Raw genomic sequence first — 21379 nt, forward strand, 5'->3', positions numbered from 1 at the left:
AAAAGTCTTTTTTTCTTTTGAAGGCACCCTAAAGAGACTAAAACAAGTATATTATTGAGAGTACTTGTCTGCAGCCATTCACTAATCTCAGAGACATGTTTAAGTGTATTTGATTGGAACAAGCCCATATATGTATGAACCGACACAGTAGAAGCAATACTTTTTGACTTTCCTTCACCTCTCCCCTGCTGGAATCTTTGCAGTGTACGGTATCTGCTTGTTTATGTCTGCCTTCCTCACTAGACTGGAAGCTCCATCCAGGAAGAGTTTTGACTTGTTCTCTTTACATCTTTCATCCCTATCCCTGCCCTAGCTCATGGTAAGTGCTCTTAAGCATTAGTTGAATTGACTTGGATCTCTAGGAAAATAAATAAATAATAATTTCATGCTATTATTGTGAACATCCATTTTTCAGATTCTGATATGGAAGAGTCCATGTGCCTGACTGCCCAGTTCCTTTTCTAACAGTCTGTTGTTAAGTGCCACCTAGTCGGTTCCAATTCATAGCAACACTGTACTGGTTTTCTGAAGAGTAGCTAGTGGGTTTGAATCACCAACCTTGCAGCAAGAAGCCCAGTGCTTATCCTATAGCAGCACACCCTGACTCCTTTAACAGCGTAGCTTTTGAAATAAGCCCAGCCCTGGGGTAACACTGAGGATCAGCACGGAATTACAAGGCCAATGTAAACTGCAAAGTAGAGGTTCAAACCCATCAGCTGCCCCTCGGAAACCATATACAGTGTCCTATGAGTCAAAGCCCACTCGTCGGCACTCAACAACAGCAACCCAGCAATGAGTTCTGGTTGGACTGAATGTGTGTTGACCCAGACACTCGAGTCAGAAATTGTCCAGCTGGTTCTGGGTGGGAAATTTCTGTCACACGGTCTCAAGTTCAGCCTGGGTGCACAAAACGCCACACTGACCACAGAGAATTATTTGTTTATTTAGAAATAAATAATGTCTTTTCCTACTTACTCACTCATGGCACAAGCCTGCTGATATGTGGGTTAATGTCAACCGTTATGCAATACTGTCAAAGGTAAGCTGGGGTCATGAAGGAGGAAGGGCTGCCTTGTCCTTTCTGGTGTGTTATTGTTAGGAGCTCTGATGGAACAGTGGATAAAGCACTCAGCAACTAACTGAATGGTCGGCAATTTTGCTGGAACACCCCCCACCCCCACAGTAAAGATTTAGGGCCTTGGAAACCCTATGGACTACAGAGCAATTCTGCTGTACCCTACAGGATTGTTAATGTTTGGAACTGACTCGTCCACATGTTTGGCCTGTACAAAGGGGCTTCAAAAAGTTTGTGGAAAATTTCCATTATCTTTTCATTTATTTTTTTCCCATAAACTTTTTGATGCCCTCTATTACCAGCTGTTCCGCAGGAGAAAGCTGAGGCTTTCTGCTCCCATGAAGATTTACAGCCTCAGAAAACCTGTACATGGTTGTTATGAGTCAGAACCAACTCCACGGCACATAACCAACCAACCGTTACGTTGGAGTCCTGGTGCATGTTAATGCTTTCAACTACAAAGTTGGTTCGAACCTCAAGGTCGACAGTTCAAGCTCACCAGCGGCTCCTCAGAAACTGTACAGATTTGCTATGAGTTGGAGCTGATTTGACAGCACTTTATTTCCTCTGTCAATCCCTGCAAAACTCAACAATGGGATTCGCCTTGGGAGAAAGATGAGACTTTCTGCTCCCTTAAAGATTGACAGCCTCGGGATCAGTTCGGCCCTGTCCTACAAGGTCGCTTTGTGTCAGAATTGACTCAATAGCAGTGATTTTGGCTTTTCATGGATGGAAGACCTACTATCTGCTTTTGTGATGATTACAGGTTAGGAAACCCCATAGTACAGTTCCACGTTGTCACATTGAGTTATAAGTTGAAATGAACTCACACCTAACATCAGCCTTCACTCCTCAGGAGCACACAGTTAAAGGAGCAACTATTAGCTGAAAGGTTGGCCATTCAAACCCACTTAGGGATGCCTCAGAACAAAGATCTGATGCTCCTCTAAAAGGTCACAACCTTGAAAACCCTATGGCGCAAATCTACTTTGCGAATATAGAATTCCTTTGAGTCAGAATTGACTTGATTGCAGGAGAAACAAATCCATCCACGTTGTGCTATATCCTTGCTGGACCACTAGAGGGAGCCACCCAATAACAAGAGGACTGTTAATCAGTATTTTACAGAAGGCAAATTTCAGGTTTATTTAAAAAACACATAGGTAACCAACCAGTCAGAGCTTTGGCTAGGAATGATTTGGAAAGGAGCTAAGACAGTATTCCACAAAACCTTCACAGTTATGTGCTACAGACAGACAGAGCAGAGGCATGTTTTAGAAGCATTTGCGATGGACAATAGAGGGCCCGGCTTCATCATACTCCTGTTTGCTGATCCACATCTGCTGGAAGGTGGACAACGAAGCCAGGATGGAGCCACCGATCCAGACAGAGTATTTGCGCTCGGGAGGGGCAATAATCTATGGATCAGGATGAAAAAGAAAGGTCATTTAGCGCTCTAGGATGAGATCTGGGCATTCTGCTCTGGCCCACTTTTCATGGACTTGGTTGTTAGCAAGTCCGTATGCAGCCTAGACCAAATCCATTGCATCAAGTGGATTATGACTCACAGACGCCCTGTAAGACAGAGTAGAATTGCCCATGGGTTTCCAGGGCTAAACATCATTACTGAAGCAGACTGCCACATCTTTCTCCCTCGAAGCTGCTGGTGAGTTCCAACACTGGACCTTTCAGTAAACAGTTGAGCATTTAACCGCTGTGCCACCAAGCCTCCATATTAGATATCAAGAGGGTGAGAGTAGGTTATGAATGTAGACCTGCTTCAAGGAGCAAATCCCTTCACACAATCCATTCAAAGCCTTCGACATACTTCTACTGCCTTTGCTCTATTTGGCAACCTGAAAGTTGGCCTCAAAGACTGTGGTGGCCTCCACTTGAGCGCCTTGGCAATGTCTCTGATTTCCATGTGCTGTACCTCAGGATTCAGTAGGGTAAACCCTTAGTGTACAAACAAACACCAGCGTCTCCAAAGGAAGCAGTCTAACTTATTACACACGTGTTCCTGCACCTGATAAAGTCAATTCCTGTACTCTGGAATTCCATAGGTTCCAGGTCCTGTATTAGATGAATGTGCCCTGGGATAGATTGCAGTTAAGCATTCTGCTGGTCTTGCCCACAGCACAGCCTGCCATGCAAGGGCATGGAGTGTTTCTTAACATGATTTGGGCTCAAAGATGTCATGGCTGCATGGCAGAGAGAGCTGGGAATCGAGCCAGCGATCTTGTCAACATGTAGCATCATGAAAACAACTAGAGTCAAGAAATTCTATGTTCTGTTTTACTCTTGGAATCTTGGGTAAACATGAATATGGACACTTTGGGGCAACAGGCAAAATATTTAACCATGGTTGACTCTGGTTTAGAGTTCATTTTTAATAAAGAGAGCTAACAATTCTTAAACACTTACTATAAGCCAGGCATTATGCTAACCATTTTACATGTACTAGGGCATTCCAAAAAGTTAGTGGGGAAATTCCGTTATCTTGAAACTCCATTTTCCCATGAACTTTTTGAAGCCCCCTTATTTATTCCATTTAATTCTCACAATCATCTTAAAGAGTGAGTCTTAAATTATTTCCATTTTATAGATGGAGAAATGGAGGCTGAGTACAGGCCACACTGGTTGTATCGGATAGTGTCAGATCCAATATTTAACCCAGGGTGTGCCCCAGGTATTTTTTGTTTGTTTTTAATAAATTTAGACTTAGAGAAAAGTTGCAAAGATAATACAGTCTGCTAAGTCTACAGGGCTTACACTGCTTCAGAAAAGTCTGCATTTTATACATGTGAAAATGCACTATATTTGAAAGAAGGAAAACCAATAAAATGTACATTTTTTAATGATGTGAGCCTTATTACACCTGCTTATGGACAAAGGTGAGTATAGATTGAATTTTGTGCAAAATTATTCAACTTGATTTGTGAACTGGGCTGACATTTACGCACTGCCTACCCCTGGAATCTATGAGCGCATTAAACCAAGCTGTGGCTACGCTTGGCCCCACTGGTGGCCTAACCATGGAGCCTGAGCTATACCTTGATCTTCATGGTGCTCGGTGCTAGGGCTGTGATCTCCTTCTGCATCCGGTCAGCAATGCCAGGGTACATGGTAGTGCCCCCTGAGAGGACATTGTTAGCATAGAGATCCTTTCGGATGTCGATATCACACTTCATGATGCTGTTGTATGTGGTTTCATGGATACCAGCAGATTCCATCCCTGGAAAAGCAATAGACCATGGTCATTGGATGGGGGATAAGCATAACTTAGATATAGAAGACTGGACTTGAATGACTGAGTGACCTTACGCTGACTGAAACTGTTGTTGTTTTAATTGTTGCGTGTGGTTAAGTCCTTTCCAACTCATAGCAATCCTACCAGACAGCCTAGAACTACCCAATGGGGTTCCCTAGTCTCTAATCTTTATGGGTGCAGATGGACGTCTCTTTTCTCTGGACAAACCACTGACCTTTCAGTTCACAGTTGAGTGCTTAACCATTGCACCAGCAGGACATCTTTTGGACTGAATCTGTTGTCGTGAAGTGCCGTCGAGTCGATTCGGACTCATAACAACCCTCTATAGGGTTTCCAAGGAATGGCTGGTGAGTCTGAACCACTGTCCTTGCAGTTCAAACCAACCTTTTGGTCCAGTGCTTATACTATAGTGCCACACCAGGAGTGAAACTGTTGTTGTTGTTAAGTGCCGTGAGTCAATTCTGACCCACAGTGACCCTATTTAGGGTTTCAGAGGAGCAGCTAGTGAGACTGAACCTCCGATCTTGTAGTTCAAACTGACTTCGTAGTCCAGCGCATTGGCCCACAGCACCACGCCAGGACTCCAGGTCCTGGAAGCTAGGCGGGCATAATAACCCAGGAACCATCCATCTGAAAAACCAAAGGTCTTTGCTTTGGTTCATTTTTTACCTAATAAGAAAGCTCTGCAGCAGCATCTCCACAGAGGGGCAAACACAAAAACTGCTGACTTATAAGGGATATACTGCCATGCATGATTCAAACAAAGGACAACGCCTTTGACTCCCTGCAGAAGGTTCCACGCTGAGCCAAAGGCACAGCCACTGTTCTACCAGCACCTCCTCAGCTGCTTCCTTGTGTTCACACCAAGAGCCAATGGTGCTGCATCATCAGAAAGATGTCTCATCCTAATGGACAAACTCATCTTTCTTCAAACTTAGCAGTGTTTATTTATCTAAACTTATAAAAAATATTTGATGTGGGCCTTTTGAAAAACATTTCTAGGTGGCCCTTAACATTTTGCAGGGCTAGGATACGATGATAATTATAATAATGATAATAAAACAAAACCAATTGCCTTCAAGTCAACTCATGGCCACCCCACAAGTGTCAGAGTAGAACTGTCCTCAATATGGTTTTGTTGTTGTTGTTGTTTTTAACATTTAGTGTGAATGAAGTGAAGGTTTATAGAACAGATGATCATCAGTTTTGCATTCAACAGCCATGTACTTTGCTTCATTACAATCCCCTGCATGTACCATCAGCATTTACCTCTACTCACGTGAACTCTTGTACTCCTCTCCGTGTCTCCTGCTACCTTTGTTTTCTCTCTGCCAACCTCCCACTTGTTGTATATTACTGCTCTGTCACCCAGGTTAGCAGGTGTCTACCCTCTAACTGCTCCCCTGCACCGACTGGTAGATTTGAACTGCTGACAGCTCAGCTCATGATTCAGGACTCCTTTAAAGACGTACAGCCTCAGAAACCCCATACACAGTCGTTATGAGTTGGAACCGACTCGGTGGCGCACAACCATGACTATCACCACCCTCTACCAGTGAATCTTGTTCCTTCCTGTCTCCTCATAATCATCATTGCATGCTATTATTATTATTTTCTTAATCAAAATCTTGTCCTAAATATGTGGTTTTAATGGCTGTTGTTTTTCAGAAGTAGCCCAGCAGGGCTTTCTTCTGCATCATCTCTGGGTGACCATGAATTTCTAAGCTTTTGGTCAGCAGCCGAGCACATGGACTGCTTGTCCCACCCACAGACTCCAGTAGTAATAATTCACAACTCCCCAGTTCTTCTTGTTTGCCAGTCACTAGAATTACCAGCACATGTAATTCCCACAACTACCCTATGGCATAGGCATTATGTGGATCCCCATTTTAGAGATGAAGAGTCTGAGGCTTGGGGGGGGGGGGGGGGGGGGGGGCGGGGTTAAGTGACTTTCCCAAGGTGAGAACAATAGAATGGGGTAGAACTAAGATCCAATTCCAATATTATCATTGCTGTTGTTGTTAAGTGCCTTCAAGTCAGTTCTGACTCATAGCAATCCTGTATAGGGTTTCCGAGGAATGACTGGTGAGTTTGAACCACCGACCTTGTGGTTCAAACCAATCTTGCTTATCCTACAGCACCACACTAGGACTTCTCTCTCCAAATCCAGCCTCTTGCACTCTGTAAACAGCTGTGCTATTCTGTCTCCCAAAGTCACCACTAATGATATCATAGGCTCATTCTGGTTGCTTTTTCATTTCTCTACCCGCTGCCAGTTCCAAACACTCAGCAACCCTCCCACCCTCATCCACCCCCCAAGCTCTCCTGTGTCCTACAGACAATATCTGATTCTTTCATCATACACTAGGAATGCTGTTAACTTGACAACCGCACAGAACATTAGTGTTTTCCTAAATAGAAAACTTCCTTTCTGGTTGCCTTAAAAACGTGCTACTCTTTGCCTTGCTCTGGTTTAGAAATGTTTTGATCTGTGGACACTGTTGTGTGCTCCAGGGGCAGAATGAATCTGGTAGCTAAGGGCTGGCTAGATATGGAAGAAAATGGAGACCACCCCTTTCCAAGGCAAGGATGTTTGTTACCTACCAATGAAGGATGGCTGGAACAGGGTCTCAGGACAACGGAAGCGTTCATTCCCGATTGTGATCACTTGACCATCAGGCAGCTCGTAGCTCTTCTCCAGAGAGGAGGAGGACGCGGCAGTGGCCATCTCATTTTCGAAGTCCAGAGCCACATAGCATAGTTTTTCCTTGATGTCTCGGACAATCTCACGCTCAGCTGCAAACAAGATGCAAACATTATGGTAAATAACAGGGTTTGCACAGGCATTAAAGATCCACTTGCCTTGTTTCACTTACTACCTTCAAGCAGTGTGGAAGTTCAATACTCTGCAACCCAAACCCATGACAGTACTTAACCGTAGGTCCACTAAGGAAGACACCTGTTCCTAGCATAGTGCCTCACACACATTGTCGTTGTTACGTGTCACCCAGTCTGTTCCAACTTATAGCGACCTTGTGTAGGGTTTCCAAGGAGCAGCTGGCATGTTTGAACCACTGACCTTTCAGTTAGCAGTCTAGTGTTTATCCCACAGGATCACACCAGGACTCCTTTTAATAAATATTATCTGAAAAATGCATAACAGGAATAAAGTGAGTACAAACTCTTGTACAGTAGCTATTTTGCAGATACAATCACCTCTGTAATAACTGCTTTATAATAGTTTGTTATCCTGATGTGGTGTTATAGGATTAGCACTGGACTGCAAAATTGATTTGAATTGCAAGGTAGCAGTTCAAAAGCACCAGGAAACCCTATACGGGGTTTCTGTGAGTCAGAATGCACTCGGTGGCACTTAACAACAACGCATATGATTGTCAGTTGGCCAGGAAGTCTTACGATGACTCCTCTCATTAGGGATCCACAAGTTTCAAACATCCTCAGGGATTCATATTGCCCAACACAGGCAAGTTCCAGCTTGAGCCCTTGTGACATCCACCACCTTCCAGGACCACTCCTGGTCCAGAATGTTCCAGCAATGTATGATGGAGCAATGGAAGACTGGGCATTTCAGACTCCTGCACTCTTAAAGTCTAAGCCATTGCCTGCATATGGGCCTCTGGGAACCTTTTGGAGGTATCTTGGCATTTTCTGTGAAGAGTCGAGTAGGAATGGAATTAAGCAACTCTTTACCCCCCAAAATGTCAATATCATCAGATTAAGTCTCCAGAATAAGTCTAGAATCCAGAGTAAGTCTCAGGCATGTGCAGAAGTAAACTTTAGAACAACACCAAAATGGTGACGGGGAGGCAAACAGCTAGAGCCACAGACACTTAGGACCTCTCAGTTTCTAGTAATGTCTGACGCTATTCTCTTAGGGAATGAGGGTTGGTGGAATCTACTTAGCGTCAAGACATTTCATGGTGGTGCAAACAGTAAAGCACCTGAGTACTAATTGCAAAGGCTGGCAGTTAAGGACACTCTGCAGTGCCTTGTAAGAAAGTTCTGGCAGTCTGCTTCAATAGGCCACAGCCTTGAAAACCCTACAAAGTGCAGCTCTGTTCTATAGCACATGTGGTTGAAGGAAGTTGGACTCAGCTCCATGCAATTGGTTTAGATTTTTTTTGATTACTGGGTTGGTATTAAGAAGTCCTGCTAGCATGTAGTTAAAACACTCAGCTGCTAACCTAAAAGCCAGTGGTTCTAACCTACCAGTTGCTCCTCAAGAGAAAGATGTAGCAGTCAGCTTCTATAAAGATTTTCCATGTTGGCAACTCACTGGACAGTTCTACTCTATAGTGTCCTGTAAAGTAACGATCTACTCAGTTCTATTGGGTAGTTTTGAGCAGGAATTGACTGGACAGCCGTAGGCTTAGCCTGGCTTGGCAGATATTAATAATAGCAATTAATTGATCATTAATAACTAATTAGTAATGCCAACAAACTGGTATTTATAACTAATAGCTGACAATTACTGAATTTTCATTGTGTCCAGGCATGTCATATGCACCATCCTAGTTAATACAACAACCATGTGAGGTAGGGGCTATTATTCCCCATTTTACAGGTGAAGAGCCTGGTGTATCCATGAGAGAAGGAGAATTTGTTCAAGGTCACAGAGCTAGTGAGTAGCAGAATTGGAAGCCAAGTCCTCTCCAGCTGTCTCCAAAGACTGCCAACCAGCACACCACACTATCATCATCAGTCTCTGCTCTGTGAACAGAAGGGATTGTCTCATATTAGACAATGGACCTGCTCTCCTCAAATATGATCATTTTGCAATTTTGCTTAACGAGAAATGTTGTGTTTTACCCTGTGCTGCATCAGAAACAGGCTTGCCCTTCACAAGACCCCCACCATAGTTACCATAGCACCTAAGTTACTATGAAGAGTACACACCACAGTTACCACAGTCCCTAAGTTACTATTAAGAGCACACTGCGTCTGCACAAGACTCTCACCATAGTTACCACAATCCCTAATTTACTACGAAGAGCACACACCATAGTTACCATAGTCCCTAAGTTACTATGAAGAACACACTGCGTCTTCATAAGACCCCCACCATAGTTACCACAGTCCTTAAGTTATCATGAAGAGCACACACCATAGTTATCACAGTTCCTAAGTTACTATGAAGAGCACACACCATAGTTACCATAGTCTCTAAGTTGCTGTGAAGAGCACACACCATAGTTACCATAGTCTCTAAGTTACTATGAAGAGCACACACCATAGTTACCATAGCACCTAAATTACTATGAAGAGCACACTGTGTCTGCACCCTCTGCCCTTCCTCTCTTATGGTCTTACCAGTAGTCACAAAGGAATAGCCACGCTCGGTCAGGATCTTCATGAGGTAGTCGGTGAGATCTCGGCCAGCCAGGTCCAGACGCATGATGGCGTGGGGCAGGGCATAGCCTTCGTAGATGGGCACGTTGTGGGTGACACCATCTCCAGAGTCGAGCACAATGCCTGGGTGACAGTTGGGAATGATAAAAGTCACCACAGCAGCTGGTGTGTGTTCACTGGGTTTAGTAGAAGGAAGGCTTGGGGGAGAGAGAATTTCTAATCCTCATAATTGAGAGGGAAGAAAGAAGGCATTTAATTGGAGAGGTGGGTGGGGTAGGGCTTGAGACAGATAATAAAAGGAATAGTAGAAAGAAGAAAACAATAGAGAGTTCTGCCAGAAATACGTGGTCAAGGGCCTATTTTTAAAGGTAAAATGATCTTTTAGGAAAAGTATTCTCACTGTTAGCGTGAACAGCGCCCCAATCCATTATAGCCCACAAGTTTACAACCCTCAAATCTCAGACCCGGCAGTGTATTCAAGCAAGGCTCCCACTCCTCCCAACCACCTACCAGTTGTACGTCCAGAGGCGTACAGGGACAGCACAGCCTGAATAGCTACATACATGGCTGGGACATTGAAGGTCTCAAACATGATCTGTAAAGCAACCCAAAGAGCTCAGTTAGTGGTGCTTCCAATCCTATAAAGAAAGAATGTTCTAGAGAGCATGCAGATGTGCCTGCCATGTTCTGAGCAGAGGAAACCAAACTAAAGGAGGGCCAAGGCAGTGCTGGTCACTGGAACAGAAGAAATGAAGTGAATAGAGAGACCATCACATGGGTGCCCTGATGAAGTGGGAAAGGGTGGTCCTAGCCAGGGGTCAGGAAGGCCTAGCTCTAGAGTCGGCTTTCGCTTTGATTTGAATGTGACCTGGGAGAATTCATTAATTGCTGACTAGTGTCATTCAGGTGTGAGAGTTTGCAGACCCAAACTTTAAGGCTCTTCCTGCTTGGACAGTCTGGTGGTTGTGTGCCGTGGAGTCGGCTCCGACTCACAATGACCTTGTACAGGGTTCCTGAGGCTGCAAATCTTTATGGGAGCAGAAAGCCTCGTCTTTCTCCTGTGGGACAGCTGGTAGTTGCATGGACAATGTACGACTTACTAACTCTCTAAGCCCTAAGGGACATATAAGACATCTTCCAGGTGTCCCGGAGGGAGACCTTTGGAACATGGAGCTTAGACTGGTTGGACTTAGTCCCAGTTCTGGTCTCTTGTTTAACTTTTCAATATAGTTGCTCTCTCAATGTCAGGCCCAGAGCCACAGGCCATTCTAACTGCCTGGGGAGAGGCTCAGATTCCTGGACTACCGAAACTGCCTGCCAGCAATATTTGAATACCAACCTCTGCGTCAGCAGTCCAGGGGTGATACTAGGGCCCCAAAGACCTCCAGGTCATTCTTGTGAAGTTTGTGCATCAGAAGATGCCCCTGGACTTATTTTCCCATCTGTAAGACCTCTAGTAACTATAAAGTTTTACAGCATTTGCACTTCCCAACCCTTGTTCTGCATTCATCCCATCCCCAGGAACAATTCTCTTTAGGAACAACATTCCAGGCCCACACGTATTTCCTGGATAGGTGCTAATGTGTTGGTCCCAACAGTAGTTGCATTTGTTTTTCTCCAAAGCTGAGAGATCATGGGACAGTTCCAAGTCTTGCCACTTCTATCTGTGAGACAATCAGAACACCTGAACCTAGATTTCTTCCTTTACAGTCAGCTCTCCATACAGCCAAAAGTTCAACCAATCATGGATTGAAAATATTGAAAGAAGGGGAAACAACTAAGTGATCAAAGCAATCCTTCAAAAGTTAAGAAAGAATATAAAGTGTTATTCACATAGCATTTACATTGTATTCGGTGTCATCATAAGTAATCTAGAGATCATTTAAAGTATGTTGTTGTTGTTATGTGCCGAGAAGTCAGTTCCAACTCATAGTGACCCTGTACAGGGTTTCCGAGGGTGTAAATCTTTACGGGAGAAGAAAAACCTCATCTTTCTCCCGTGGAGCAGATTTAAAGTATACAGGAGTCACTTTATACATATACAGGAGGGTATATGTAGATTATATGCAAATACTTTGTCATTTTATGTAAGAGATTCAAGCATCTTTGAGTTTTGCTATCTGGGGCTTTCCAGATCCAATACCCCTTGGATACCAAGGAATGATTATAGATGATCAGGATAATAATGGGCTCTGCCTTAAACAGCTATTGTTAGGAATCAAGGACACAACAGTGCTTGACCGTAGCAAGCATAATCGCTGTTAGATGGTATTTAATAACTCACACAAACTAGAAACCTACTCTGTCTGGAAAACTGTAAGTACTTTTGAACATCAGAAAAATAACAATACTTATAATAACTATGTTGTTGTTGTGATGTGCCGTGGAGTCGGTTCTGACTCATAGCGACCCTGTGCAGGGTTTCTGAGGCTGTAAATCTTTACAGGAGCAGAACGCCTCATCTTTCTACCGTGGAACAGCTGGTAGTTTCGATCATAATAACTATGGCTTCTAGTTATTGAATGTTTACTACATCAGCTCCATGATAAACATTTATCCTTTTGTTTTATTAAGCTTTACTTCAATCCTTTGACAAATAATGATAATATTTTTATACCCAATTCATAGACACTAAGACTCAGAAATGAACATTATTTATGTTCTTGACATTATTTATGTTCCTGCTGCTTAGAATCCATAAGTTCCTGGAGAGTGGCCAATCCATTAGTACATGGCAACTTTGGACCTTCTCACTACTGGCCTTTCCTCAAACACAAAAGCACCACCAGCCACCATCATTTCACCGCTGAGCCCTGGGGTGGGTGTTTACCTGGGTCATTTTCTCCCGATTCGCCTTGGGGTTCAGAGGTGCCTCGGTGAGCAGGGTTGGATGCTCTTCAGGGGCAACACGAAGCTCATTGTAGAAAGAGTGGTGCCATATCTGGAGTGTGGGGGTGGGAAGAAGAGGAAAAACACAAAGATGTGACATCCTGGGGCACTGCAGACCTTGAAAAGGGACCAGAATGATCTAAGGGAAACCAGACCCAAGTGAAATGTTACAGGTACTCATTCCCTGTTTCCATATTTATAGAGGCAGAGAGTGAAGCTCAAAGAACATGAGTAACTCACTCAAGAAATCACATTCAGTAAGTATCTGAGCAAAACCAAACCCATTGTGACCCCTCTGGAGCACAGTTCTACTCTAACACACAGAGGCTGCCATGAGTCAGAACCCACCTGAAGGTAACTGGTTTGGGGGAGATAAAGACCTCATTTTTATTCAACACAGAAGAGATACTTTTTTTAATGTCCTTTAAATTTTGTCAGCTACTATTATGCTTCAATATTTTAAGAGGCATTTAGGAATGCACTAAATCTGTAATTTCAACAGTTCCCTGTTCTGTGGTGGTGGTTATGTGCCATGGAGTCGGTTCCAACTCATAGCGACCCTGTACAGGGTTTCCGAGGCTGTAAGTCTTTATGGGAGTAGAAAGCCTCATCTTTCTCCTGCAGAACAGTGGGTAATTTCAAACTGTTGACCTTAAGGTTTATAGTCTGATTCATAACCACTACGCTACCAGAGCTCCTTTTTCTATAGTGGGAACTCAAAATAACAAAAAAAATTTTTTTTAATTCAGTGTGTTAATGAAAATCTTTCAAGAATGGGGGAGATAAAGTATTCCTATCACCTCAGCGCCTCTTTAGTAATGTTGTTCTGCAAGACATAGCCACACATTCTCTGCAGAGACAATGCTTCTCCTGGGAGGGTAATCTAGCGGACAGCAGCAGTAGACGATTAATTCCCACCACTGGCAAGGAGCTGTTGTCTTAATCTGCAGAAATGTTCCCCTCTGATGTGGCACTGCCGGATAATGCACTGGACTGCAAGGTTGGTTTGAGGCAAAAGGTCAGCGGTTCAAACTCACCAGCCACTCTTCAGAAACCTATATAGGGTCACTATGTATCAGAACTGACTCAAAGGCACTTAACAACAACAACAATTAGTTCATGGAGTCCTGGTGTGGCACTGTAAGATAAGTACTGGATCGCAAGTTTGGTTTGAACTGATAGGTTGGTAGTTCAAATCAACTAGCTGCTCTTTGGAAACCTATGCAGGGTCCCTATGACTCGGAACTGACTCGGTGGCACCAATCAACAATGACAGCTAGTTCCTAATCTTTGTTAAGCATGGACATTTTTTTCCCCCAAAGAAACATTTCTGCCTTTTTTTAGTTAATAAAAATAATTCAGAATCAATGCTTGCCAGTAAAAGAACAATTTGTTTCCCCAGCAGGAGCATGATGTTTTGGATCTGAATGCTAAACCACAACGAAGCCTCCAGTACCTTTTCCATGTCATCCCAGTTGGTGATGATGCCGTGTTCTATTGGATACTTCAAGGTCAGGATTCCTCTTTTGCTTTGTGCTTCATCGCCCACATAGCTGTCTTTTTGACCCATTCCCACCATCACCCCCTAAAAGGATTCAACAGGTTACAAGTCAGCCTCTCCCAAAACGTGTGACTTCATACAGTCAAATTACCAAGGGTTAAACTGTTGATCTTGAAAGCTCCTGTTCTGATAGCAGCAACAGCACATTGAGACTTAGCATCACTTTGCTCTTAAGCAACATCCCTTACTGATTGAAAGTGGCTTGAAACTGTCTCCTAAAAACAAGGAACCCTGTGGAGAAGGGCACTTTCTACTTTTTCTATCTTCTATGCTCCTTGGGATCTATAAGGGCAAACAAAGTGTCTTGTTCAACACTTTATCAAATTGCCTGGCACATATTTGACACTTAATAATTTTTTGTTGAATGAACATAAAAATTTACATTTAATTAAATGACATTTGTGTCTTATAAATCCTTCAAACTGCACTTTGAAGTTGTCACTTACTCCAAGATTATATAACTACTGGTTTCTAAAGGAGCTCTGGTAGCGTAGTGGTTACGAATCGGGCTGCGAAACGGAAGGTCAGCAGTTCGAAACTACCAGCTGCTCCGCGGGAGAAAGATGAGGCGATCTGCTCCCGTAAAGATTTACAGCCTCGGAAACCCTATTCAGGGTCGCTATGGGTGGAAACCGACTCGACGGCACTTAACAACAACAACAACAACCATTAGAAGCAAAAGTCTACAGCTGACTATGTGATTGCTAATAGATTAATCTATATCAATCAGTCATGAGATATTTGCCTAAGCTAGTCAGCTGCATTAAAAAAAAAAAAATCATTAAGGCAAAGCTTAAAAAAAAGAAAGAGAAATCTCAAAGCTTGATTTTAAATTGCATCAGAAGGACTGTTTTAGAATTGCCAAAGTTCTCATATATCCATAAAAGACTGCTTGTCACAAATATCTCCAGGGCACAGAGATAAAACAAAGAGACGAAATCACTCATTGGTAAATGTTTGCCTATCTGAGGGTCATACACATCAATCAGATCAACTGAATGCATAAATTACATTTCTGATGCAAATAGAAATTTCTGAAGTTAAATTTTGTCATATGGATGCCAACATTTTTTGTATACATTGTGTAAGATTATACAAATTAGCATGCTGTCCAGATATATTTGTTGATAGGTAACATTATGAAAAATTACATTTGGTAAAAATGTTTACTTTGATCTAACATTAAGATCTATGAAGGTGAGGGACATGGGTCTTTATTTTCATTTTTTTCCCCAAAGACTAGCTATAGTATATATCACAGTATATCATAAGGATTTCTGATTGTAATGATTTAGACAATGATTCTATTAAAAAAAAAGGACATGAAAAAGGAGCAGACTGTATATGGAATAGAAACCTATAGGACAAGCTAGCTACATTACATATTGACATATGGAACTGGCATTTATCCCGGTCATCAGATCTTTAAAATGTGTTTTTAACAAGGTTACATCACCACTGGGCAGAGTGATAAGCAATCTGTGGCTACCACAGACACAGAGACACTAAATCTATAGCCCTGCTCTCTCTGTTCCTTCAGAAGTTTGCTCACCTGATGTCGGGGACGGCCCACAATGGATGGGAAAACAGCCCTGGGAGCATCATCCCCTGCAAAGCCAGCCTTACAGAGTCCAGAGCCATTGTCACACACCAGGGCAGTGCTGTCCTCTTCTTCACACATCTTCAACTGGAGCTACTTCACGGAATCCTATAGGGGACAGGAGGAAGCCGGTCCAACTATAATCCAGCAGTTACAGTGTTTAACGGAGCACTTCTACCTCTGGCCTGGGTTTGGGGCTCCTCTGTTGGTCCTTATCTAACACCACATTTAACTCAAGTCATTTAAATTTAATCTCCCATGCAGGAGACCCAATTTCAGTTCTAGGCCAACACTTCTCATGTTCACTAAGTACCCTTCAGTCAGTGGTAGTTTGTACATTGTTGTGATACTGAACAGAGTCCTGGTGTGGTGTTGTAGGATAAGCACTGGACTTCTAACTGCAAGACTGGAGGTTCAAATCCACCAGCCTCTCTTCGGAAACTCTATACAGGTTCACTGTAATTACAACAACACGATAGTGAACAGGCTTTAGGGTAACTTCCAGACTGAGACAGACAGACTAAGAAGAAAGAACAACTGCTTTTGAATATTAGCCAGTGAAAACTGTATGGATCACAATGGTCTAATCCACAACTGGTCATATAGAGGCAAGGGATCTGATGTGGGACCAGACAGAATTGTGTTCTGTTGTGTGTGGTGTCACCATGAGACAGGGGCCGACTCTATGACATCTTACAACAATTTTTATTAGACTGTGAGATTATTATAAGCAGAAATTGTGACTTCCATGTTCATATACCTGGGCCCTAACACAGTAGCTGGCACACCAAATCTGCTCAGTAAGTACTTTAAAGATGGATCAAAAGAGCTGAAACTTCAGTATACAGATGTGAGTCCCAGAGCTTTAGCATGCAGAAGGAAGTCCACGAACTTCACAGGGCAAGTCAGTTACCATTTGTTAAAGAAGTATCTAGAATTTGTTTTTTTTAATAAGCCCAAACTCACATTTTTCTAGACATATTTCAACTTCTTTTCCCCTTGAAAATTAGCTATTGAGAAATGAGGAATGTGTGAAAATCTGAAAATGTTGAAACTGTTTCAAAGAAAAATTCCTTTTGGATCTGGGGGATTTATATTGAACCTTCAGAGAAGTATGAAATGATTCAAAACTTTCTAAGAATTCACACTAAATTTTAGGGACTGTCATTGTATTCTCCATTAATAAAAATAGTTTAAACAGTCTAAGAGTACAATTGTGAGGGTGAATCTGAGTTATGTATTCTGTACAAGCATGCTGGGCTACGATTAAGCAAGACAAGGAAAAATAAGCTAAAGATACAACATTTTGTAAATAATAAATTAGAGAAAGTATATGCTGTGTAGGAGTCCTGGTGTGGCACTGTGGGTTAATGCACCAGATTGCAACTCCGTTTGAACTGCAAGATCGGCGGTTCGAGCTCACCAGCTGCTCCTCAGAAACCCTATACAGGGTCACTATGGGTCGAAACTGACTCGAAGGCACTTCACAACAACATCACCATATGTTGTAGAATCCCATTAAAATAGATTTACATGAATTACAAGAGACAAATCTGCAAACCTTAAGGTCAGCAGTTCAAAACTACCAGCTGTTCCATGGGAGAAAGATGAGGCTTTCTGCTCCCGTCAAGATTTACAGCCTCGGAAACCCTGTACAGGGTCACTATGAGTCGATTCCACGGCACATAACAACAACAACAACAATAACAATCAAATTTGTCAAGATGATGACTGGGTTATCTTGGAGCGTAGATTTTACAGGTATTTTAGATTTTCTTTCTTGGGTTTCCTAATGTTTTCCACATTTTTCCAATTGAGCATATAGGAGTCCTGATGTGGATTGTGGGGTAACAAACTGGACTGCAAGGTTGGTTTGAACCACGCGGTCAGTGGTTCTAATTCATCAGCTGCTCCTTGGAAACCCTATACAGGATTGCTAAGAATCGGAACCAACTTGACGGCACTTAACAACAACAACAACCTTTGATAATAAAACATTATTGCTTTAAATAGTCACCCTTAAGCTTGTATGCTTTAATAAAATTTGTGAAAACTTGCAGAAATTTGAAAATGCTGACAATGTTTAATGTAAAATGTTTAGAAGGAAATACTTTTTGGATCTGGGAGACTTATATTTAACCTTCAGAAAAAAACATGAAATGATTCAAAATTTTGTAGCGTTCACTCTAAAGGCTGGAGCACAAGTATCAACTCATCCCTATGGGAAATTGAAGGAGAGTATTTTCATTTAATGCCTTCATTTGCACAAATGAGAAAATCCAGGAAGAGAACTTACTTAGGGTTACAAAGGTTGTTAGAACTTGATATCGATTACAAATTGCCTCTTGGCTTCCAATCAGGACTTTTTCCATTTTTCTAAGCGGAATGAGGGGGAAACAGTTCATAAATAAAGATACTCAGAGTTCTCTGTCTGGCACTGAGATTTTAGTTAGGATTTCTAGCTGAGAAAGAATATTTTCTTTTTGTAAAATTGGTGAACTAATTCTACATCTAGACTTCAGTGTAAAAAGCAACTCTATAAAAAACACTGAAAAGAAAATGAAGTATTATAGTCAGAGTCCGAAGCCTGCGACAGCAATTCCTCATAGTGCTTAACCCTTTGCAAAGACTGTGAACCTTGAAGGGGACAATGCATTTAAAAACCCAAGCACGTAATATTTCCAGTTAACAGATGAGGAAGCTGAGGCTCAAAGAGTGAAAATGAGTTATACAAGTTTCCCAAACTGGCAAAGACAGGACAAGAGAGGTGACAGAGCTCAGTGAATACGAACTTAGACTCTGAAATCATACTGCCCAGATGTGAATGTGAACTCTACCATTGACAAGCTGTAACATCTGCAAATATCGTCCTTATCTTTAAAATATGTATATACACACCACATAGAATTCTTCTAGGAATTAGCCTTTGTAAATAGAAATGAAAAGTTGTTTATAGTGGCTTAGAATGAACACTGGACTGCTCACCACAAAGTCGACAGTTCAAACCCACTAGCTGCTTCGTGGGAGAAAGAGGAAGTCTTCTTCTGTAAAGATAAACAGTCTCAGAAACCATATGCAGGATCATTATTGGCCTGGACTCAATGGCAATGAGTTCATACACTATGAGCACTGAGTAAATGGTCACGTCATCACTGCTATTATGTATCTTTGCTACCTAAGGTATGTCTACTGAAATCCTCAGCTTGTGTAAGAATGGAACACAGGATTTATAAATGGCTTGCTCTATCCTCTCTCATTCTTCCCTCCCCTTTCCAAGAACTGAATTATATTTAGCAGTCTTGTAATTTGCAATCCTTCATAGTAGATTAAGAAATTAGAAGAGGTAAGAGGTGTAAGGGAGACAAGACAAAAGAAGCAATAGTATACCACGGCATTTCTTGGAGGCAGCTAGCACCCAATGAATTCCTGAGCATACTTCCTAAACCAAAAAGAAGTGCTAGAAACAGGATAAAACATTTGGACTTAGAAGGGCTTCTGAAAATGGGTAGATGTGGTCAGGGATATCCTTAAAAGCTTGTGGTCAGGCAGCATTTGTGTCGAAGGTTTGAGGAAATTGTAGTATTTCCTCGACATCAGCAAGCATGTCAAGAAATCTCAAAATTCAGTTAATGTACTTTTATTTGATCAAAAATATCCAGGAAGAATTGTGTTGTATCTAAAGCAAAAAGTCTTTGTCCCTGGGAAGGAGCTCCTAGGTGGCTTACAACTCTTATCTGACCTGAACCAACAGCTTGGTTTTGGGAGCAGAGCATTTCCTAATTAGGTAAAATGCACTCAAACATCTGCTTTTGGAACTGCACCCAGGTCAGAGGGTTTGCTCCAGTTGACTAGAGTACATCTTGTGCCAAAAATGAGTAGTCAGTGGGAAGGGGAGGAGGAAAAGAACCCTAGAATTCCCAGCTTGTTAATCTTAAAATGCTAACCATATTTAGTCATGAATCACAAAATGGAAGGAAAATCTCAGCATGAAAACTCCTGCCCTTGCTGAAGCTGCCAAGCCCTAATTTAGAGCTCAGTACTGCCCATGGTGGTGGGGCTGGATCCACAGTCACGCATGCATTGCCAGGCTGAGGGCAACTTTGGAAGGCTGAGAAAAATGCACATCAGACATTCAGCAGGCTGAGCCAAACACAGCTGTCAGATGTGCACGCCGCTCCCTCCCTCTGTTTTTGCAGAGAAGGATGCAGTTGGTCACCAGCTGTGCTGTGTAGCGAGGAACGCAAAGTTCTGAAGCATAAGCTAACAATCACACTTAAGAGACACATCCTTCTAGCAGAAGGCATTCCAACTGGACCGAGCAGGAAACAAACCCAAATTCTGCCAAAATCAATGTCGAGGCAATTATCCCTCCATTTGCTCCCCACATCTACTTTCAGATAGGAAAACTCCAGTCCAATGAAAAACACTCACACCAAATCTGAACCACAAACAAATGTGAGTTCCCAATACCTAAGTACAAATAAATGTATTACCTAGGGCAAGCCGGGTAAGCTGCATTACCTGTAAAGGGCTGCCTGATTTGGGCTGTTGGTTTAGTATAAACAGACTTTGCAGGTGGCAGGCATAAAGGACATTTCAGTCCATCATCCTTTCCATCTGGGCTGCATGCCATGCTGCATACTAACTGACCTTGCAATTAACAGTTAAATAGTTTGCACTAGCAACTGATACCATCTAGGCAGCATAATCTTGATGCAAAAACATTAATGAGCTCAGCCAAACACACCCCTGCAAACAACATCTGGTTATTGTGGGTGATCAAAGAGCCACTGGAACTATAAGTCAGGTCTCTGGGAGAGTGTCACTTACCCTGACAGTGCTCAGTCGGGCTCCTCTGCTCTGGGTGGTGGTCAGGGAACTGGAAACTGAAGGGTTATATAGCCCCTTGGCTTGTTCCCCTCCCACTTGCTTTCCAAACAAGGAACAAAGATGAACTTGAGCCTGTCTTTCAGTCTAACACAACCATATAGGGACCTCAGCACAAAACTCTCTAATCTGGGTGGCCGGAGGCCTGGGTCTCTTCCACTGCATTCCACTGCTCTGCTCATGCAATGGGAGGCAGCTCAGCTGCCTTCAGGAGATAAACAGCCCAAGCCTTCAGAACAACTGCTGAAATGCCCAAAGATACTGAGCTAGTGGAATGGGCAGATGTAGACAAGATCTGCACATTCCTCAGGAGATGCCAGTCTGCTGTCATACTGGCCTTTCCCAATGAGCCCTGGGAAGAAACAGGTTGCTTCTTTTAAAACTCCCTTACACAAAAGACCTGAAATGAAGAAAGCAACAGTTTTGAAAATCCATAAAGATATACACGGATACTGTAGTGCCCATTCTGTGTTTATAAATTGAGTTCACAAATGCTGTTAATGGAAACAGGAATTGAAGTAGAAACAGAGTTTCATGGCCCATATTTCACAAAGAAGAACTTGGAAGCAAGCATTGCAATAACCAATTTAATCCTTTGGTACCTAGTGACAAACCTGTCCACTGATTTGTCACGGAGCAATTTAGAAGCAGGACTAAGGGATATCCTTTCATCAAAAGACAAGCAACACCCTGCCATAGAGAGAAAAAGGAGTATGTCCAAAGGCA

At 42.6% G+C, this 21379-nt stretch overlaps 1 protein-coding gene across 1 annotated transcript; it reads right to left on the reverse strand.

Moving 5' to 3' along the window:
• Positions 1 to 2210: 2210 nt before the first annotated feature.
• ACTA2 (actin, alpha 2, smooth muscle, aorta) lies at positions 2211 to 20688 on the reverse strand. The gene is made up of 9 exons (XM_006831126.1): positions 20597 to 20688; positions 15719 to 15874; positions 14062 to 14190; positions 12547 to 12657; positions 10227 to 10311; positions 9678 to 9839; positions 6951 to 7142; positions 4129 to 4310; positions 2211 to 2493 (listed from the first exon to the last, which is right to left on the reverse strand). The coding sequence occupies exons 2-9, from the start codon at positions 15845 to 15847 to the stop codon at positions 2350 to 2352; spliced, it is 1134 nt and encodes a 377-aa protein (XP_006831189.1). The 5' UTR covers positions 15848 to 15874; positions 20597 to 20688; the 3' UTR covers positions 2211 to 2349.
• Positions 20689 to 21379: the final 691 nt, after the last annotated feature.

The sequence above is a fragment of the Chrysochloris asiatica genome, unplaced genomic scaffold (assembly GCF_000296735.1).
Source record: "Chrysochloris asiatica unplaced genomic scaffold, ChrAsi1.0 scaffold00003, whole genome shotgun sequence".
NCBI classification, from domain to species: Eukaryota; Metazoa; Chordata; class Mammalia; order Afrosoricida; family Chrysochloridae; genus Chrysochloris; species Chrysochloris asiatica.